The 18,360-nt window shown below is 55.9% G+C and overlaps 2 protein-coding genes across 2 annotated transcripts; one reads left to right on the top strand and one right to left on the bottom strand.

Annotated features, from left to right (window-relative positions):
- Window positions 1-1,607: 1,607 nt before the first annotated feature.
- On the top strand, window positions 1,608-6,092 carry LOC118695848 (T-lymphocyte surface antigen Ly-9-like). Its single transcript, XM_036397657.1, has 5 exons — window positions 1,608-1,662; window positions 3,423-3,716; window positions 3,849-4,106; window positions 4,931-5,029; window positions 5,956-6,092. Exons 1-5 carry the CDS (start codon window positions 1,608-1,610, stop codon window positions 6,090-6,092), a joined length of 843 nt encoding a protein of 280 aa, XP_036253550.1.
- LOC118696114 (uncharacterized) lies at window positions 5,900-12,334 on the bottom strand. Its single transcript, XM_036398056.2, has 9 exons — window positions 12,204-12,334; window positions 9,574-9,891; window positions 9,134-9,439; window positions 8,070-8,195; window positions 7,575-7,651; window positions 7,238-7,303; window positions 6,655-6,723; window positions 6,480-6,539; window positions 5,900-6,401 (listed from the first exon to the last, which is right to left on the bottom strand). The coding sequence occupies exons 1-9, from the start codon at window positions 12,274-12,276 to the stop codon at window positions 6,342-6,344; spliced, it is 1,155 nt and encodes a 384-aa protein (XP_036253949.1). The 5' UTR covers window positions 12,277-12,334; the 3' UTR covers window positions 5,900-6,341.
- Between the last annotated feature and the right edge of the window lie 6,026 nt (window positions 12,335-18,360).

The raw sequence follows: 18,360 nt of genomic DNA, 5'->3' as shown, positions 1-18,360 counted from the left end.
TTGAAAACAGTTTTTGGTAATAAAGGAGGTACCGTTCCTGTCTAAGACTCAGGAACAATTTGTAATAATTTGTAATAACAATTTTGTAACAACAGTTTGTAATAATAAAGGAGGTACCGTTCCTGTCTTTGCACAAGTGTGTGTCCATCTCAGCCGTGACAGCCCGGGCTCTGCAGATGCTCACCCGAGCCTGGCTGGGCTGGGGAGGGCCAGACTCAGCAGCCAGGCCAGACTAAACCAGGCCAGGCCAGACTAAACCAGGCCAGACTCAGCAGCCAGGCCAGACTCAGTTTGGTGAACCCAAAGCTCTTCAGTGAATTGGTGTTTCTGCCTGGTCACGAATCAAAACCACTACAATTGGAGGTGCTTCTATGGATTAATGGGATCCCCCTTTAGATGAGAGATTTTCATGGATATTGGAGATATTTCTATGGATATTCAAGATATTTCTGTCCCTCAAGCCCCCTTAAAGCCACCAGGGAGATTTTAGGTTTTCTTCTGATCCCACATCCAGCCTCCAGAGGGTTTTTAGCTCAAATAAGGCAAATAAAGAGAACCCAGAGCCATTTCCTGCCCTTTGCTTCCTGTTCAAATCAACCCCAAATCAGGTGACAGAGGTGACAAAATCAGCCGCTGAATCAGGTACGAAGTGACAAAATTCGGACCCAAAATCAGGGTCCAGTGGTGACAAAAATCCGCCCCAAAATCAGGGGACAAAGTGATGGAAATCAGCCCCAAAATCAGGTGACAGAGGTGACAAAAGGCTGAGGGTGACCTGAAGCCGTGTCCCCTCCCCATCCCAAAGTAAGGACAGAGCTCCTTGTGCTGAGGCTGTCACGGGGAGGTGATTGCCACAAGGGATGCAAAAATTGTGGAATTTTGAAATATCCTGCACAGGGATATTAATATCCTGAGCCACGAGTGTGACAAAGAGCCCAAAAATCAAATATTTGAAAATATTAGCAAATGTCCAAACATCCGCAAATATCCAGCCCCTGCACAGACACCCCAAAATCCCACCCTGTGCCTGCAGGCGTTTTCAGCCCGTTCCATGGGGGTTTTAGACGGGATTTTAGGGATCAGTCCTTCCCTGGCCCGGGTGGTTCCATGGATTCCCCATCCCTGGGAGTGCCCAAGGCCAGGCTGGACAGCCTGGGGGTGGTGGGAGCTGTCCCTGCCCACAGGATGAGCTTCAAGGTCCCTTCCCACCCAAACCATTCCACGATTTGGGCTCAGCCTCGCTCCTCAGGGAGGACTGAAGGCCTCAGTCCATGGGCGCCGGTTCCTGAGCCGTGACATTCCCTGGGATAACGCTCTCCAGGCTGGTCCGAGCCCCGAGCCATTTGTCACACACGGCCACGGTGACACTCTTCGTCCCACCCTCACCTCTCCTTGGGAACGGAGTGGGTTTTTTGTTTAAACACCTGAAATTCGCGTTGAAGTGCTAATTGCCTTTTCTTGATGCGTCATTTTTGTCACAAACCACATCCAAAGCCCTCCCCTCCACCCAGGCACTGAAAAACCACCCAGGCACTTTTCCTCTTCCTCTTTGTGGTGCCCATTTTTGGGTGCTGATGCCCTCAAGTCCTCTCCGTTTCTGGACACCCATGGACGTGTTTTGGATCCCTCATCTCGCCATCCTCGTGCTCCTCCACCAAACCGGTGAGTGCCGGGTCCCCTGGGAAGGAGATCTTGGGGTGGTTTTGGGGTTTTTGGAGTCGAGGGATGGTTGGGACCACCAGAGCAGCTCCATGGGGTGGATTTGTGCCCAACATTGGGATCCAGGGCTGCCGTGGAGCTCCTGGTGCCATGGAAACCTGCTGGGAGAGGGCTGGGGTCCGTCTCTGGGGTCCATCTCTGGGGTCCATCTCTGTGTCCATCTCTGTGTCCATCTCTGTGTCCATCTCTGGGTCCATCTCTGTGTCCATCTCTGGGGTCCATTTCTGTGTCCATCGCTGGGGTCCATCTCTGGTGTCCATCTCTGTGTCCATTTCTGTGTCCATCTCTGGTGTCCATCTCTGGTGTCCATCTCTGGGTCCATCTCTGGGGTCCATCTCTGTGTCCATCTCTGGTGTCCATCTCTAATGTCCATCTCTGGGTCCATCTCTGGTGCCCATCTCTGGGTCCATCTCTGGTCCAGCCTCTGCTCCAGATGTTCTCCGGACATCCTGCTCTGCCTTCAGCTCCTGCTCCTCTCCACGTTGCCTCCCGGTTTTTGGAGGTCTCATCCTGGGGTGTTTTTTGGCTTAAATGAAGGGAATTGGGCAAGGTTCAGCCCCAGCCCTTCCCCACAGCCTCTGGGGGGTTTAGCACATGAACCACCTGGTGGCTGCATTATTCAGTAAATTTCCTGCGAGTTTGTCTTCACCTGCAGCTTTTTCTTGCCACGTGCTCAGAGAGACGCCTCTGTCCGTGTCCTGGAGGCGGCTGAGGCTGAGGGAGCCAGACCCCGACCTCAGGGCTGGGCCAGGATCAGTTCCCTGTTAGAAAAACTGAGAAGGAGAACCCCATTCCCAGTATAAACTGTATAACATGGTGAATTGGAAATGGGAAGTCACGAAAATAGCAAAAACAACTCCTTCCTCCTTGAATTGGTGAGCCAAGGCCATGCTGTGGTCACTGGAGGGAAGGGATGGGTCCAGAGGGATCCTGGACCTTCTCCTGGGCTGCATCCCAAGGAGCGTGGGAGGGTTCTCATCTCTGGAGTGGTGAGATCCCACCTGGAATGCTGAGATCCCACCTGGAATGCTGAGATCCCACCTGGAATGCTGAGATCCCACCAGGTCTGGTGCCCCCAGTGTGAGAAGTTCATGGAGCTGTTGGGGCGAGCCCGCGGTTTCCAGGTTCCCTTCCGCGGGGCCACGGGCAGTGCTCAGCCTGGAGGAGCCGTGGTGGAGCTGCCCCACGCAGCCCTGGCAGTGCCCAGGGCCAGGCTGTCTCCAGCTCCTCCTCATTCTCCTTTCCCTCTCAGTTCCTCTCCAGCCTCCCTGGCGCGAGGCTGCTCACGAGGCTGCGGGGGCTCGGCCTGGGGGTGGCCTCGTGCTCTTCCTTCACCCAGGGCCCCTTCCATGAGCCCCCCATGAGCCCCCAAACAGCCCCAGCCCGGATGGGCTTCATCCTCTGGGTTCAGCCGCTTCATCCTCTGGGTTCAGCCGCTTCATCCTCTGGGTTCAGCCGCTCCATCCTCTGGGTTCAGCCACCTCGTCCTCTGGGTTCAGCCGCTTCATCCTCTGGGTTCAGCCGCTTCGTCCTCTGGGTTCAGCCGCTTCGTCCTCTGGGTTCAGCCGCTTCGTCCTCTGGGCTCAGCCGCTCCATCCTCTGGGCTCAGCCGCTTCATCCCAACTTGATCCCAACTTCATCCCATTTCATCCCACCTCCATCCCACCCCCATCTCATGTTCCCTCCCCATTTTCTCTCCCCAGTGAGCGCCAGTGACCCCAAGGAGGTGATCGGGGTCATGGGCGGGTCCGTGACCTTCCGCACCCACAACCCAGATGGAAAGACAGCACTCTGGTTTTTTGGGAATGAACCCATAGTGACTGTGGCATTTAAGGATCCTCTTCACGTCATATTTTTCAAAGACAAATTCAAAACCCGTTTTGCTGTTTCTGAGAACGGCCTCGCGCTCACCATCTCCCAGCTGAGGATGGAGGATGCCGGGACCTACTCTGTAACCATTGGGAAAAAAAGATCGACCTTCACCCTGCAGGTGTTCAGTAAGTGCTGTTTTGGGGATGCTTTCAGTGCTGGTTTGGGGGTGATTTTAGTGCTGTTTTGGGAGTGCTTTCGGTGCTGTTTTGGGGGGTTTCACACTAAAGGAGAGGTTTGTGACCCCCCTCTGCCCCCAGAGGAGCTGGCAGAGCCCACGGTGACCTGCGAGGCCCAGAACTGCTCGGGCGGGAGCTGCAGCTCCTCCCTGCGCTGCTCCGCGCCCGGCGCCGGCTTCGGGAACGTCTCCTACACCTGGGATCAGCCATGGGCTGAGGGACCCCTGCTGCCGCTGAACAAATCATCCTGGGACAAGCTGGAGTCGCTGACGTGCACGGCCCGGAACCCCGTCAGCAGCAGGAGCGTCACCATCACCAACCCCGGGGTGCTCTGCACAGGTGAGAGCCGGGGACAGGCAGGGAAAGGTGGGGTGGGCTGAACCTGATCCCTGAGAGCAGGAAAAGCTGGGATTGGGCTGGGCTGATCCTGATCCCTGAGAGCAGGAAAAGCTGGGATTTGGGGCTGGGCTGATCCTGATCCCTGAGAGCAGGAAAAGCTGGGATTTGGGGATGGGCTGGGCTGATCCCTCTGTCCGGGGCTCTGGCTCTCCCTGGGATGCAGAGGGAAGCTCTGACCCCTGTCCTGTTCTCTCCCCTCACCAGGAAACTCCACGCGCCCTCCCAGCCCAGGTAAGCTGCCAGCCCTGCCCATGTCCAGCCCTGCCCATGTCCAGCCGTGCCCATGTCCAGCCGTGCTCCCGAGTGTCCCTGAGTGTCCCCAAGTGCCCGGGGCAGCTTTTCCATGTCTGTGCCAGGGACAGGACAAGGCGTGGTGGCCACAAACCCAACCCCAAGAAGTTCCACCTCCATTTGAGGACCTCTTCCCACGGAGTGTCACCCTCTGGAGCCACCCCAAACCCACCTGGCCCTGTCCCCGTGTCCCCAGCTCTGGGTCACCCTGTCCTGGCAGAGCTGGGAGATCTCCAGAGTTCCTTTCTCACCCAACAACTGTGGGATTTGGAGATTTGGGGATTTGGGGATTCTGGGATTCTCCCGCCGCTGCCTCTCCCAAGCCGCTCGTCCTCGTCCAGCGCCGCCTCTGCCCTGGCTTGGAGTGAGATCCCCTGGAATGAGGGATCAGGGCGGGATTTGAGGCCAAATTCCCTCTGCCCCAATGCCAGAAAGAGACAGATTTTTTTGGGGGGATCTTCTTCCATTTCCAGGTGCCCACTCCGGCAGCTGGATCAGGATCGGCGCCGTAGCCGGGGTTGAAATCGCGTCGCTGTTATCGATTTTCCTCGTGTACTACTGCAAATCCAGAGGTGAGCGTGGAAAACCATCCCTGGAGCCCTGGGGAGCAGGAGGTGGGGCCCGGGAGGGGGACAGAGCCAGGGTGGGGTGGATTTGGCAGATTTGGGGCTGATTTGGGGCAGATTTGGGTGGATTTTGGGGCAGATTTGGGGCAGAGTTGGGGCAGAGTTCGGGCAGATTTGGGGCAGAGTTGGGACGGATTTGGGGTGGATTTGGGGCTGAATTGGGGTGGATTTGGGGTTCTCCTGACTCTATCTTGACAGGTTTTTAGCTGGGGGAGAGCTGCGGGGTTGGTTCCCTGTGGGGGCGGAGCCAACCCGCTGGCAGGGTCTGAGGAGCCAATCACCGGGCTGGGTTTGTGATTGACACCGCTGAGCGGAGCTGGACACGCCTCTGTGGAAAAGCAGATTTTAGAGAAACCAAGGAAGCCCAAGAAAAGCCCATTTTCCTCTGGCCTGGGGACGGCCCCACGCGGCCAGGTTGGCCCGGGGCCACCAGGACTGACCACGGGGCCAGTCCAAAATCCAGAGTGACCACAAGGCCGAGACCGTCCGGCCAAAATCCTCACGGCCGGACCTCGCAACCACAGCTATCTCGCAATGGACTTTGTTTGTTTCATGGAAATTAAAATAATAATTAAAAGCCAGGAAAGAGCTGCTTCTTGTGGAGAAGTTTCCATGGCACGGCAGGAGAGACTCCTCTACCCAAGAGAGATGAAGAAAGATTTTTTTGAGTTTATAAACTGACTGAAAGTCTCAGGTTTTGTCTCTTTATGTTGTCGGTGGGCAAGGAAAAACGGCGGTGAGGGCGTGGGGAATAAGCAATCCAAAGGTCTATTCTGATTTTCCTATTATTTTATTTTTAGCTCAGTAAATAAGATTTTTTTTTTATACCTTTTAAAGTTTTGAGCCTTTTTTTGCCCTCCTCCTCCTCCTAGCCCAGATCTCTGAGCAGGAAATGAGCAAACAACTCCCGGGATCACCAGCACCAAACCCACCCCAAAATTGGTACGCTGGCCAAAAACTCAGATTGGTGAACCCAAACCTCTTCAAGCTCTTCACCAAGAAAATTTAAAAAAAACAAAAAAGAATTCCCAAATTTCCAAACCCTTAAAAACCCCACAGAATTCCCAGCCCTGCCCAATCCCAAATCCATCCCTTCCGGAGTTTTCCATCCCCAAATCTTCGCTCCAAGGCGCAGCTGGGGGTTGAATCTTGGCGGGGGGAAAAACCCCGAATTTCTGGATATTCCAGTTCCATGGATCCCAGTGGCCGCTGGAGTTTCCAGGAGGAGAATTCCACGGGGAATGGGAATTCCGGGGTTTCAGGGGCGCTGGCGGCCGGCGGGGTTTGGGAAGCCCAAGCGCCTGTAACCCCCGTTATCCTGCAAGGAAACGGGCGGGATTTGGGGCATTTTGGGGCATTTTTGGGATCCCAAAAACCCTGATGGATTTTCCATTACCTCCAAGTAGGCGGTGGAGACCAAAGATCGGTTCAGCCTCTTCCTCTTGATGGATGAAGGCTGTGGGGGAAAAGGGGGGGGAAAATTCCCGTTGGGAAAATTGGGATCCCAAAACGCTCGGGGGGACACGGATTTGGTGTCCCCAGGGCTTGGGGACGCTCCAGGACAGCCTCACCCTCCGGTCGAACTGGACCGTGGAGTAAATGGTGAAATTCCCGGGTTCCTCCTGGTGCCTGGGGTGCTCCTGGGGGGAAAAAGGGTCAGAATGTGCAAAAAATGGGAAATTTGGGGGATAAACAAATGGGAAATTTTGGGGATAACAAATGGGAAATTTTGGGGATAAAAATGGGAAAAATTTGGGATAAAAAAATGGGAAATTTTGGGATAAACAAATGGAAAATTTTGGGGATAAAAAAATGGGAAATTTTGGGGATAAAAATGGGAAAAATTTGGGATAAAAAAATGGGAAATTTTGGGGATAAACAAATGGGAAATTTTGGGGGATAAAAAATGGGAAATTTTGGGGATAAAAAATGGGAAATTTTGGAGATAAAAAATGGGAAAATTTGGAGATAAAAAATGGGAAATTTGGGGATAAAAAATGGGAAATTTGGGGATAAAAAATGGGAATTTTTGGGATAAAAAGTGGGAAATTTGGGGATAAAAAGTGGGAAATTCTGGGGATAATAAATAGGAAATTTGGAATTAAAAATGGATCCGGCCTGGGGATCCCTGGGACCCTGCGGGGATGACCCTACCAGTGTCCTGGGAGTGACCACGGCGTAGATGGTGGCTCCATCCTGGCTGGCCTCGCCCGTCCTGGCCTGGGGACACAAAAAGAGCCAGGAATGGTTAAAAGGATCAACCTGGGCTTCCCAAAATTCCCACCCGGAGGGGATTTCCCCATGGGGAGCGCGGTCCGGCCGTGGAACTGCCCAAGGTTTGGGTTCCCGGTCCTGGGGGTGTCCGAGGAGTGACCGGACGCTGAGTGACCAGGCTGGGCTCATCCCCAGGGCGGCCTCGGTGACCTCGGGGGCGTTTCCCGACCCCAAAATTCCCGGATTTGGGGCGGGAAGGGTCAATCCCGGCACTCACGGGGTCCTGGCGGGGTTTCTTCTCTCCCACCTCGGCGTAGAGGGTCAGCGCCTGCTCCGGGGGCGTTCCGGGGGTCCCTGCGGGGCCAGAATCCCCAAATTGGGGTTCCAAGGGTTGGTTTGGGGTCAGAATTCCCAAATTTGGGGTTCCAAGGGTCGGTTTGGGGTCAGAATTCCCAAACTGGGGTTCCAAGGGTCGGTTTGGGGTCAGAATTCCCAAACTGGGGTTCCAAGGGTCAGTTTGGGGTCAGAATTCCCAAACTGGGGTTCCAAGGGTCGGTTTGGGGTCAGAACTCCCAGATTTTGGGGTTCCAAGGGTTGGTTTGGGGTCAGAATTCCCAAATTTGGGTTCCAAGGGTCGGTTTGGGGCCAGAATCCCCAAATTTGGGGTTCCAAGGGTCGGTTTGGGGTCAGAATTCCCAAATTGGGGTTCCAAGGGTCGGTTTGGGGTCGGACCCCCCAAATTTGGGATCGTGCCCCCACATTCCGGACAAACCTTCCCGGGAATTGTTCCTCCTCTTCCTCCAGCAGCAGCAGAAGCCCACGAGGAGCAGGGCCAGCCCCACGGCCACGGCCACGGCCACGGCCAGCAGGGTCCAGTGGCTGAAATTCTCTGGAATGACTGGAAAAGAACCCCAGAATCCTGGAACTGAGCTGGGATTTGGGGTCTCTTCCCACCCGAAACGTCCCAGGATCCCCGAATTTTTAAATTGATATTTTTGCCTTATAATGAATTAAAAATGTATAAGAAAATTATGGATTAAAGGTATAAAAACACCTTTATGTTTTCTATGTAAATGAATACAGCTTTAAAAATAATATTCAATGAGTATAAATAATAAATAATAATAAATAAGTACAATTATATATATATAGATAAGAACATATTTTATGTAAAAATACATGTAGACTTTATACAGAAGAATGTCCATTTTTTACAGATAAATAAGTATGTTACAGGAGAATAAATATGGATTTATATATACAAATAAGTACATTTTATATCTCTATAAAGTATATTTATATACAAAAATAAGTATAAATTATTTCTATAAATAAATGTACTATATAAATTGGTATATGTTATATATGTAAGTATATCTTTTATATATGAATTGATTTTAGGTACATAAGTATAGATTTTACACAGAACACATACAGAAAAATTATGTATATTACACATAAAAATTAAATTAAAAATTATATCATTTACGTCTATATACATGATTTTTACCTGATATTTTCCAGCAGGTTTTAACCTAATATTTTCCATATTTTGACTTTTACCTAACATTGTCCAACAGACTTTACCTAATATTTTCCGTATTTTTGATTTTTACTTAATATTTTCCAGCAGATTTTTACCTAATATTTTCCATATTTTAGATTTTTACCTAATATTTTCCAGCAGATTTTTACCCAATATTTTCCGGCTAACATTTTCCATATTTTCGATTTTTACCAAATATTTTCCACGACTTTTCCCCCATTTCTGGCCTGGAACTGCTCAGCCCCACCGCGGCGGGTCCCTGCCGGCCCCGGGACCCGCGGGGAGCTCACCTGGGCAGGTGAGGGCGGCGCGGGCCGCGCTCCACCCCGCGGGGTTGCTGACGTTGCAGAGGCAGATTTGGGGTTCCGCGCCCTCGGGGAGGCTCCAGAGCAGCCGGGAGGGGCTCCCCGGGATCTGCCCCGGGATCGGCCCCGGGATCGGCCCCGGGATCGGCCCCGGGATCGGCCCCGGGCCAGCCCCGGCACAGGCCCAGCTGTAGGAGACGTTCCCGGGGCTGGAGCAGAGCAGGGCCAGGCGGCACCAGCCCCGCTCCCGCTCCAGGATTTGGGATCTCAGCTCCGGCTGCGGGACGGGGTCTGCGGGGACAGCGGGGCTGAGAGGGGACACGGGGACAGGGGACAGGGGACAGGGGACAGGGGGACAGGGGGACACAGGGACAGGGGACAGGGGGACACAGAGGGACAGGGGACAGAAGGACCCATCCACTCACCCCACACGGACACTCGGAAGCACCGGGCTGAAATCCCTGGGCTGCTCTCAAACTCGGCCCAATAGAGCCCGTTATCATCCCTGCGAGCCGGGGAGATGCACAGGGAGAGGTTTCCCCGATGGAATTTCACTCTCCCATGGAAAGGACCTTTGGGATAGGAGGCATCTCCATCCCTGGGGGCTGTCAGGATCCTCTGGAACGATCCTGAATTAATTTCCCATTTCCAGTGGATCTCTGTCCAGTTCCGCGGGGTTTGCTCCGGCACCAGGCACAGCGATCCTCCCAGGGTCACATCTCGATGTTGGCATTCCGGGAGTGCTGAACCAGAGCCAGGGCAGCCCTGGGTGAGGCTGTGACCCCAGGAGCGGCTCCACGGCCCCAGAGGGGACACGGGCACTGCTGGGGCCACCCCTGGGCTGCACCTGCAGCGTCCACCAAGGCCGCTCCTGGCCCCGGGGCCCATTTCCCATCCCCATCCCCAAAATTCCGCTCTCTCCACACCATCCCAAACTGGTTCTGCATCTATGCCCCATCCCATTCCCAAATTTCCCCTCCCTCTCCATTATCCCAGACTAGTCAAGGTCTGCTCCCCATTCCAGGGGTTCCTCTCTGTCCCCGTTATCCAAAACTGGTTCTGTGTCCATTCCCCATCCCATTCCCAAAATTTCCCTTCTCTCCCCATTATCCCAAACTGGTTCTGTGTCCATTCCCCATCCCCATTCCCAAATCTCCCCTCTCTCCCAATTATTCCACACTGGTTCTGTGTCCATTCCCCATTCCCAAATGTCCCCCCTCTCCCAATTATTCCACACTGGTTCTGTGTCCATTCCCCACCCCAAAAGTTCAGTTTTTCTCCCCATTATCCCAAACTGGTCAAGGTCCATTTCTTATCCCAAATTTCCCCTCTTTTCTCAGTTTCCCAGACTGGTCCAGGTCCCTTCCCCCTTTCCAGGGGTTCCTCTCTCTCTCCCCATTATCCCAGACCGGTTCTGTGTCCATTCCCCATCCCAAATTTCCATTATCCCGGGCTGCTCAAGGTCCGTTCCCCCTCCCAGGGGTTCCCCTCTCCCCACACCACCCCACGCCCTCCCAGTCCCGTGGAATCTCCCCCCCTGCCCCCTTTCCCGTCCATTTTCGGTTTTCTCTCCTCAGAGCAGCCCCGGATGTCGAAGGCCCCCAAAATAAAACCCGCGGAACATCCGGAGGGCCGACGCCGCTTCCTGCGGCCCCGTGTGGTCAGGGCGGCTCTGGGGGCTCCTTTGCACGGCCCAGCCCCCCCAAATGCCCCCGAAATGCCCCCGAAATGCCCCCGGAGCCGATCCCACCCATCCCGGGGGTTTCTCTACATCCAGAGTTTGTCCGGGAGCTGCAGCGGCTCCAGGGCAGAGCTGCAGGTGTGGGGACACCGCCGGGGGCTCGGGAAATTCGGGAAATGCAGGAGAATCCTTCCCTGGGGCAGCGGGAGCCGGGATCGTTGATCGGGAAGGGATTTCCCCCGCTCCAGGTACCAGAAGTCCCGCAGGAGGCGGGAATTGCCCTTCCCTGCTGCTCCGGGAGCTGAGGGGGTCCCCAGCTCTTCTGAGGGGGCCGGGGGGGCTCAGCCTGGAGATAAAGGGGGGCCCAGGGGGGATCTGGGATCTGCCGGGGGGGATCTGGGATCTGATCCCAGGGAACGGGACAGGACCAGGGCTGGAAATTGGGGAAAATTCCTCCCGCAACAGAGAAAAGGCGGCGCAAGGGGCTCGGGGAGGGCGGGATCCGCACCCCTGGAGGTGTCCGGGGAATCTCTGGAATTCTGGGGCACCGGCCCGGTGACCCCGGGGCTCTTTCCCAGCCTCAGAGGTCCTGGGATTCTGCGAATGCTGGAGCTGGCAGGAAAACAACGACGCCAAACCCGCCAAGGTGGGGCCAGAGGCTGCTCCAGGCGCCTGGAGATGCTCCAGGATCAATCCAGCCCCCAAATCCCGCTGGTTTTCTGCTCCCCACAGCCCAAAATCGCTGCTCTTAGGGAAAAAAAGACCTTGGGTCACCACCAGCTGCCCCAAAATCCCAGGAGAACGAACGGGGCTGGTTCGGCAGAGGGATCTGAGCTTGGGAGCAGGGAAAAGTCGCAGCTCTGGGCTTCAGAAACTGTCGGGACAGGGAAGTCGCGACTTTCAGGCAAACTCCACATCCGAAACGCTGCCCAGGAAGGGGAACCGGCCCCGCGTCAGGGCCCGGCCCGGCTCGCCTCTCGCTGGCCAAGGGGGGGCTGAGAGAAGCGAGGAGAATCCCCCAAAGCCGCAGCCGCAGCCCCTCTCCACACCCCGGGCCCCTCTGGCCAGCGCCGCTCCGGCTGCTCCCCGCGATTCCCCAATTCCCCGCGATTCCCCAATTCCCCGCCATTCCCCGATTCCCCGCGATTCCCAATTCCCCGCGATTCCCCAATTCCCCGCGATTCCCCGATTCCCCGCGATTCCCCAATTCCCCGCCATTCCCCAATTCCCCGCGATTCCCCAATTCCCCGCGATTCCCCGATTCCCCGCGATTCCCCAATTCCCCGCCATTCCCCAATTCCCCGCGATTCCCCAATTCCCCGCCATTCCCCAATTCCCCGCGGCGCCCCCGGGCCCCCCGCGCCCCCTCCTCACCTCGGCTCCCGGCCAGGCCCAGCAGCAGCGCCAGCAGCGCGGGGGGACAGCGGCGACCCCCGCGCGGGGACATCTCGGAGCGGAGCGGGGACCCCTCGGGGCTGCGAGCGCCCGCCGGGGACTTCCTCTGCCCCGGCTCCTTCCTCCTCCTCCTCCTCCTCCTCCTCCTCCTCCGGGGGGAGCTGGCACCCCCGGCCGCCCCTGTGGCAGAGCGGACAAGGACACGTCGGGGCTGCGGCGCTCGCAGCCCCAAAGCTCGGAGGGAATTCCTTTGGATCGCCCCGGGAGGGCAATTCTGGGGTTTTTGGGGGGTTTTGCTTTCCCTTTGCAGCGAGCGCCGGGGACACTTGGGGACATCGCGATGGCTCCGCTGTGCCCAGCTCGGGCAGCCCAGCAGCAGGACCCGGAGCTTTGGGGAGGAATGTCCAACCCCAAAATGCACTTTCCAACCCCAAAATCCCTGTTCCAACCCCAAAAATCCTCCTCGTTCCAGCCCCAAAATCGTCCTGGTTCCAACCCCAAAATCCTTCCCATTCCAACCCCAAAAATCCTCCTCGTTCCAACCCCAAAATCCTCCTCGTTCCAACCCCAAAATCCTTCCCATTCCAACCCCAAAATCCTCCCGGTTCCAACCCCAAAATCCTCCCGGTTCCAACACCAAAATCCTCCCGGTTCCAACACCAAAATCCTCCCGGTTCCAACACCAAAATCCTTCCCATTCCAACCCCAAAATCCTCCTCGTTCCAACCCCAAAATCCTTCCCGTTCCAACCCCAAAATCCTCCTCGTTCCAACACCAAAATCCATCCCGTTCCACCTCAAAAATCTATCTCGTACCAGCCCCAAAATTCTCATCCTTCCAGCCCCCAAATCCTCCTCGTTCCAGCCCCAAAATCCCCGTTCCAGCCCCAAACGCTCCCCGAGTTCCCGGGGTTTTTATGGGATTTGCTGCAGCCCCATCGCGCGCTCCCGAGCCGGCAGGGAGCGAAATTCCCGGGAATTCTGTTCGGTCCCGAGGCCGGGAGGTGGCAGCAGGAGACCGCGAGCGGCCGGGGGGTCCCCGAACTCCCCCCCAGAATCCCAAATCCCTCCGGGAAAGGAGGAACCGGGACGCGGCTGCGCCTCCCCCAGCCCCAAATGAAATCCTGGAGCCGTGTCCGAGCTGGGAGAAGGATCGGGGTGGGATGGGCCCCCAAAATCCCAGTGTTCCAGCACCCCAGAATCCCAGAACCCCAAAATCCCAGAATTCCAGAATTCTGGAACTCCAGAATCCCAGAATCCCCGAATTCCTGGATTCCTGAATTCCAGAACTCAAAAATCCCAGAATTCCAGAATGCCAGAATCCCAGAATTCCAGGATCCCAGGATCCAAGAATCCAAAGATCCCAGGACCCCAGAACCTCAAAACCCCAAATTTCCTGAATTCCAGAATTCCAGAATTCCGGAACCCCAAAAACCCCAGAATTCCAGAATCTCAAGATCCAAGAACCCAAAGATCCCAGGAGCCCAGAACCCCAAAATCCCAGAATCTCAGGGTTCCAGAACCCCAAAATCCCAGAACTCCTGAATTTTGGAACCCCCCAAAAATCCCAGGATTCCACAACCCCGGGACGGGATTTTGGGAAGGGAATTTGGAAAACGCACATTCCAAACTCGGCGGGGGTTCGATTGGGGGGGAAAAAAGGGGGAAAATCCGGATTTTTCCAGGCTGGGAACGGCTCCACGCACCCCGCCGGAGATGTTCGGGTTAACAGCCGACTGTCGATCCGGGGATCCATTAATGCGGTTCGGTTAATTAATGAATGAATTCGGATCGATTAATCGGTGATGAGGGAGTGCCGAGGTCCCGCCCTAATCCCGGGGGCGGTGGCAGATGTCCCCTCCTCTGTCCCCAGAACAAAGCGCCAGACAAAAGCAGGAGATTTGGGGAATTAGGGAATTAATTGGGGGATTAATTAGGGGATTAATTATGGACTAGAGGGGAGGAACATCCCGAGGCACAGCCACACCCTGGAGCTGCTCCCCAAAGGGGCTTTGTTCCTTTTTTTTATGCCGCGATTCCCAAATTTCCTCTCCAGAACCGGGGATTTCGGGAGGAATCCCTGACTCTGCAGAGCAAATTTGGGAATTGTGGCACAAAATTCCCGCCTGGAAGGGGCTCGGGGAGGGCTGGAGGGGTCCCAGGAATTCCTGGAATGCTTGGGCTTGAGGGGCTTTTCCAACCTCGTAAATCCTGGGAATCTGAGTTAGAGGATCCTGGGGTTCTGGGGTCCTGGGATCCTGGGATTCTGGGATTTGGGGGTTCCGGAATTCAGGAGTTCTGGGGTCCTGGGATCCTGGGGTTCTGGGATTTGGGGGTTCCGGAATTCAGGAGTTCTGGGATTCTGTAATTATGGGATCCTGGGGTTCCGGGGTCCTGGGATCCTTGGATCCCGGGGTTTTGGAATTCTGGGATTTTGGGCCTCTGGAATTCAGGAGTTCTGGGATCCTGGGATTCCTGAGGCTCTGGAATTCGGGGATTCTGAGATTCCAGGAGTCTGGGATCCTGGCATCTTTGGATCCTTGGATCCTGGGATTCTGGGATTTTGGGGTTCCAGAATTCAGGAGTTCTGGGTTTCTAGGATTCTGGAATTCTGGGGTTCTGGCATTCTGGGATTCAGAGAGCCCGTGGCCACAGAGCAGCAGGATTTAGGAGCTGGGGAAACTGAGGCACGGGGGGCCCCGCTGGCAGCACCCGGGGAGCTCTGCAGGGCCGGGATTGGGGCCGGGATTGGGGCCGGGATTGGGGCCGGGAGCCGTCTGAGGAGAGGGAAGAGGGGATTGGGGATCTGGGGATTTGGGATTTGGGGATTGGGGATTGGGGATTTGGGATTTGGGGATTTCATCCTGGCTCGGGATTGGGCCAAGGAGGAGCTCTGGGCTGGGGGGGATGGGGTGGGAATGGGGCACCCGGCAGCCACCAGTGACCACCAACATCCACCAGTGACCACCAGTGACCACCAGTGACCGCCAGTGACCACCAGTGACCACCAGTATCCACCAGTGACCACCAGTGACCGCCAGTGCCCACCAGTGACCACCAGTATCCACCAGTGACCACCAGTGACCGCCAGTGACCGCCAGTGCCCACCAGTGACCACCAGTGACCATCAGTGACCACCAGTGACCACCAGTGACCACCAGTGACCACCAGTGACCACCAACATCCACCAGTGACCGCCAGTGACCACCAGTGACCATCAGTGACCACCAACATCCACCAGTGACCACCAGTGACCACCAGTGACCGCCAGTGACCACCAGTGACCACCAGTGACCACCAGTGACCAGTGACCACCTGTGTCCAGCAGTGTCCATCACCCACCAGTGTCCCCCAATGACCACCCCTACACAGCACCCACAGTGACCAGTGACCACCAGTGTCCACCAGTCCCCAGCACCCACCAATGACCACCAGTGACCACCAGTGTCCGTCCACCCATATGCAGCACCCACAGTGACCAGTGACCACCAGTATCCACCAGTATCCACCAGTGCCCACCAGTGTCCACCAGTGTCCACCAGTGTCCAGCACCCACCAATGACCACAAATGACCACCAGTGTCCACCCGTATGCAGCACCCACAGTGACCAGTGTCCATCAGTGCCCCCCAGTCCCCCCCAGTGCCCCCCAGTCCCCCCCAGTGCCCCCCAGCCGTTCCCGCTGTGCCGGGATTTGGCCGAAATCCCCCGAGGAGCTCAGGAGTTATTTTGGGGCTGGAGAGGCTTTTCCTGGGGAAATGGAATTCCTGCAAATCCCCGGCAGGGAGATAATTCCCTCGGGATGGAGGGCAGGGATTTGGGAGTTGATTTCTGGGGAAAAAAAAAAAAAAAGAAAAAATATTCAAAAAGAGTCATAAAGAGACACATTTGGATGGGAAGGGCTGGAGGCTCCGGCCTGGCTGCTCCTTCCCCTGTGGAAACGCTTCCCAAAATCTAAAAACCCATGGAAATCGTGGAATTCCTGCCTTTCATCCCAATTCCAGGGCCCCAGCTCCCCAGGGAATCCGAATGGAGATCCTGGGGCTGACCAGGAGGGTTTTCCTTGGCCACCCCAAGGATCTTCCTCATCCATCCCAAACATTTCCCTCGTCCATCCCAAATGTTTTCCCGGTCCACCCCAAAGATCCTCTTGGCCACCCCAAAGATTCTCCTTGGCCACCCCAAAGATTCTCCTTGGCCACCCCAAGGCTCTTCCTGGTCCATCCCAAACATTTTCCCTCGGGGATGGGTGAAGCCGGCTCTGGGATCTGCCGGGAGCCGCGGGCTCGGGGTGGATATCCCAGGAATTCCGGCACAGATTGGGATTCAGGGGCTCCGGGTGGATATCCCGGGAATCCCGGCACAGATTGGGATTCCAGGGGCTCCGGGGTGGATATCCCGGGAATCCCGGCACAGATTGGGATTCCATGGGATCCGGGGTGGGATATCCAGGGAATCCCGGCACAGATTGGGATTCCACGGGCATCGGGGTGGATATCCCGGAATCCCGGCACAGATTGGGATTCCACTGGATCCGGGGTGGATATCCCGGGAATCCCGGCACAGATTGGGATTTCCACAGGATCCGGGTGGATATCCCGGGATCCCGTCACAGATTGGGATTCCACAGGGATCCGGGTGGATATCCCAGGAATTCCGGGAATCCCGGCACAGATTGGGATTCCACAGGATCCGGGTGGATATCCCGGGAATCCCGGCACAGATTGGGATTTCAGGGGCTCGGGGTGGATATCCCGGGAATTCCGGCACAGATTGGGATTTCAGGGGCTCGGGGTGGATATCCCGGGAATCCCAGCACAGATTGGGATTTCAGGGGCTCCGGGTGGATATCCCGGGAATTCCGGCACAGATTGGGATTTCACGGGATCCGGGTGGATATCCCGGGAATCCTGGCACAGATTGGGATTTCAGGGGCTCGGGGTGGATATCCCGGGAATCCCAGCACAGATTGGGATTTCAGGGGCTCGGGGTGGATATCCCAGGAATCCCGGCACAGATTGGGATTTCAGGGGCTCGGGGTGGATATCCCGGGAATTCCGGCACAGATTGGGATTCCACGGGCTCCGGGTGGATATCCCGGGAATTCCGGCACAGATTGGGATTTCAGGGGCTCGGGGTGGATATCCCGGGAATTCCGGCACAGATTGGGATTCCACGGGCTCCGGGTGGATATCCCGGGAATCCCAGCACAGATTGGGATTTCAGGGGCTCGGGGTGGATATCCCGGGAATCCCGGCACAGATTGGGATTTCACGGCTCAGTGCAGACCCCGCCCGCCCCCGGCGCTGCAGAGCGAGGAACGCGGGCCCAGTGCCAGACCCGGAGCTCCGGGTGACAATCCTGGAATTGTGAGCACTGATCCCAGAATGTGGGGTGCCATTCCCGGAATTTAGGATGCCAAACCCGGAATTTGAGGTGCCAATGCCAGGATTTGGGGTGCCAGTCCCAGAACTCCAGGTGCCAATTCCTGAACTGGGAGTGCCAGTCCTGGAATTCCAGGTGCCAATCCCAGAACCCCGGGTGCCAATGCCAGAATTTGGGGTGCCAGTCTCGGAATTCCAGGTGCAAATCCCAGGATTCGGGGTGCCAGTCCCAGGTCTGTCTCTTCTGGGCCCGTTTCCCCCCGGCTGCTCCGTGATTGGATGTGGAATTTTGGGACTGGGGAGCAATCCCAAAACTGGGGTCCCGTGGGCTGGGGGATTCGACATTTCCCAGTGTTGGGGTTTGGGATCCAGTGTGGGGATTCGGGATCCAGCCCCAGGATAATGGAGCAAGCATTGGGGTATTATGGGCCAAACTCTGGGATAATGGCTCAAATATTGGGATTACAGACCAAACTCCAGGATAACGGACCAAACATTGGGAAAATGGGCCCAAAACTGGGATTATGGACCAAACACTGGGATAACGAGCCAAACATTGGGATTATGGGTCAAACTCCGGGATAACGGACCAAACTCTGGGATAATTGACCAAACACCAGGATAATGGGCCCAAAACTGGGATTATGGGTCAAACATTTCCGGGATAACGGACCAAACTCTGGGATAAGGGATCAAACCCGGGATAAGGGACCAAACCCGGGATAAGGGACCAAACCCGGGATAATGGACCAAA

Source organism: Molothrus ater, chromosome 29 (genome assembly GCF_012460135.2).
Source record: "Molothrus ater isolate BHLD 08-10-18 breed brown headed cowbird chromosome 29, BPBGC_Mater_1.1, whole genome shotgun sequence".
Lineage (NCBI taxonomy): Eukaryota > Metazoa > Chordata > Aves > Passeriformes > Icteridae > Molothrus > Molothrus ater.
The sequence above is the reverse complement of the archived record's forward strand: the minus strand, read 5'-3'. Positions and strand labels throughout refer to the sequence as shown.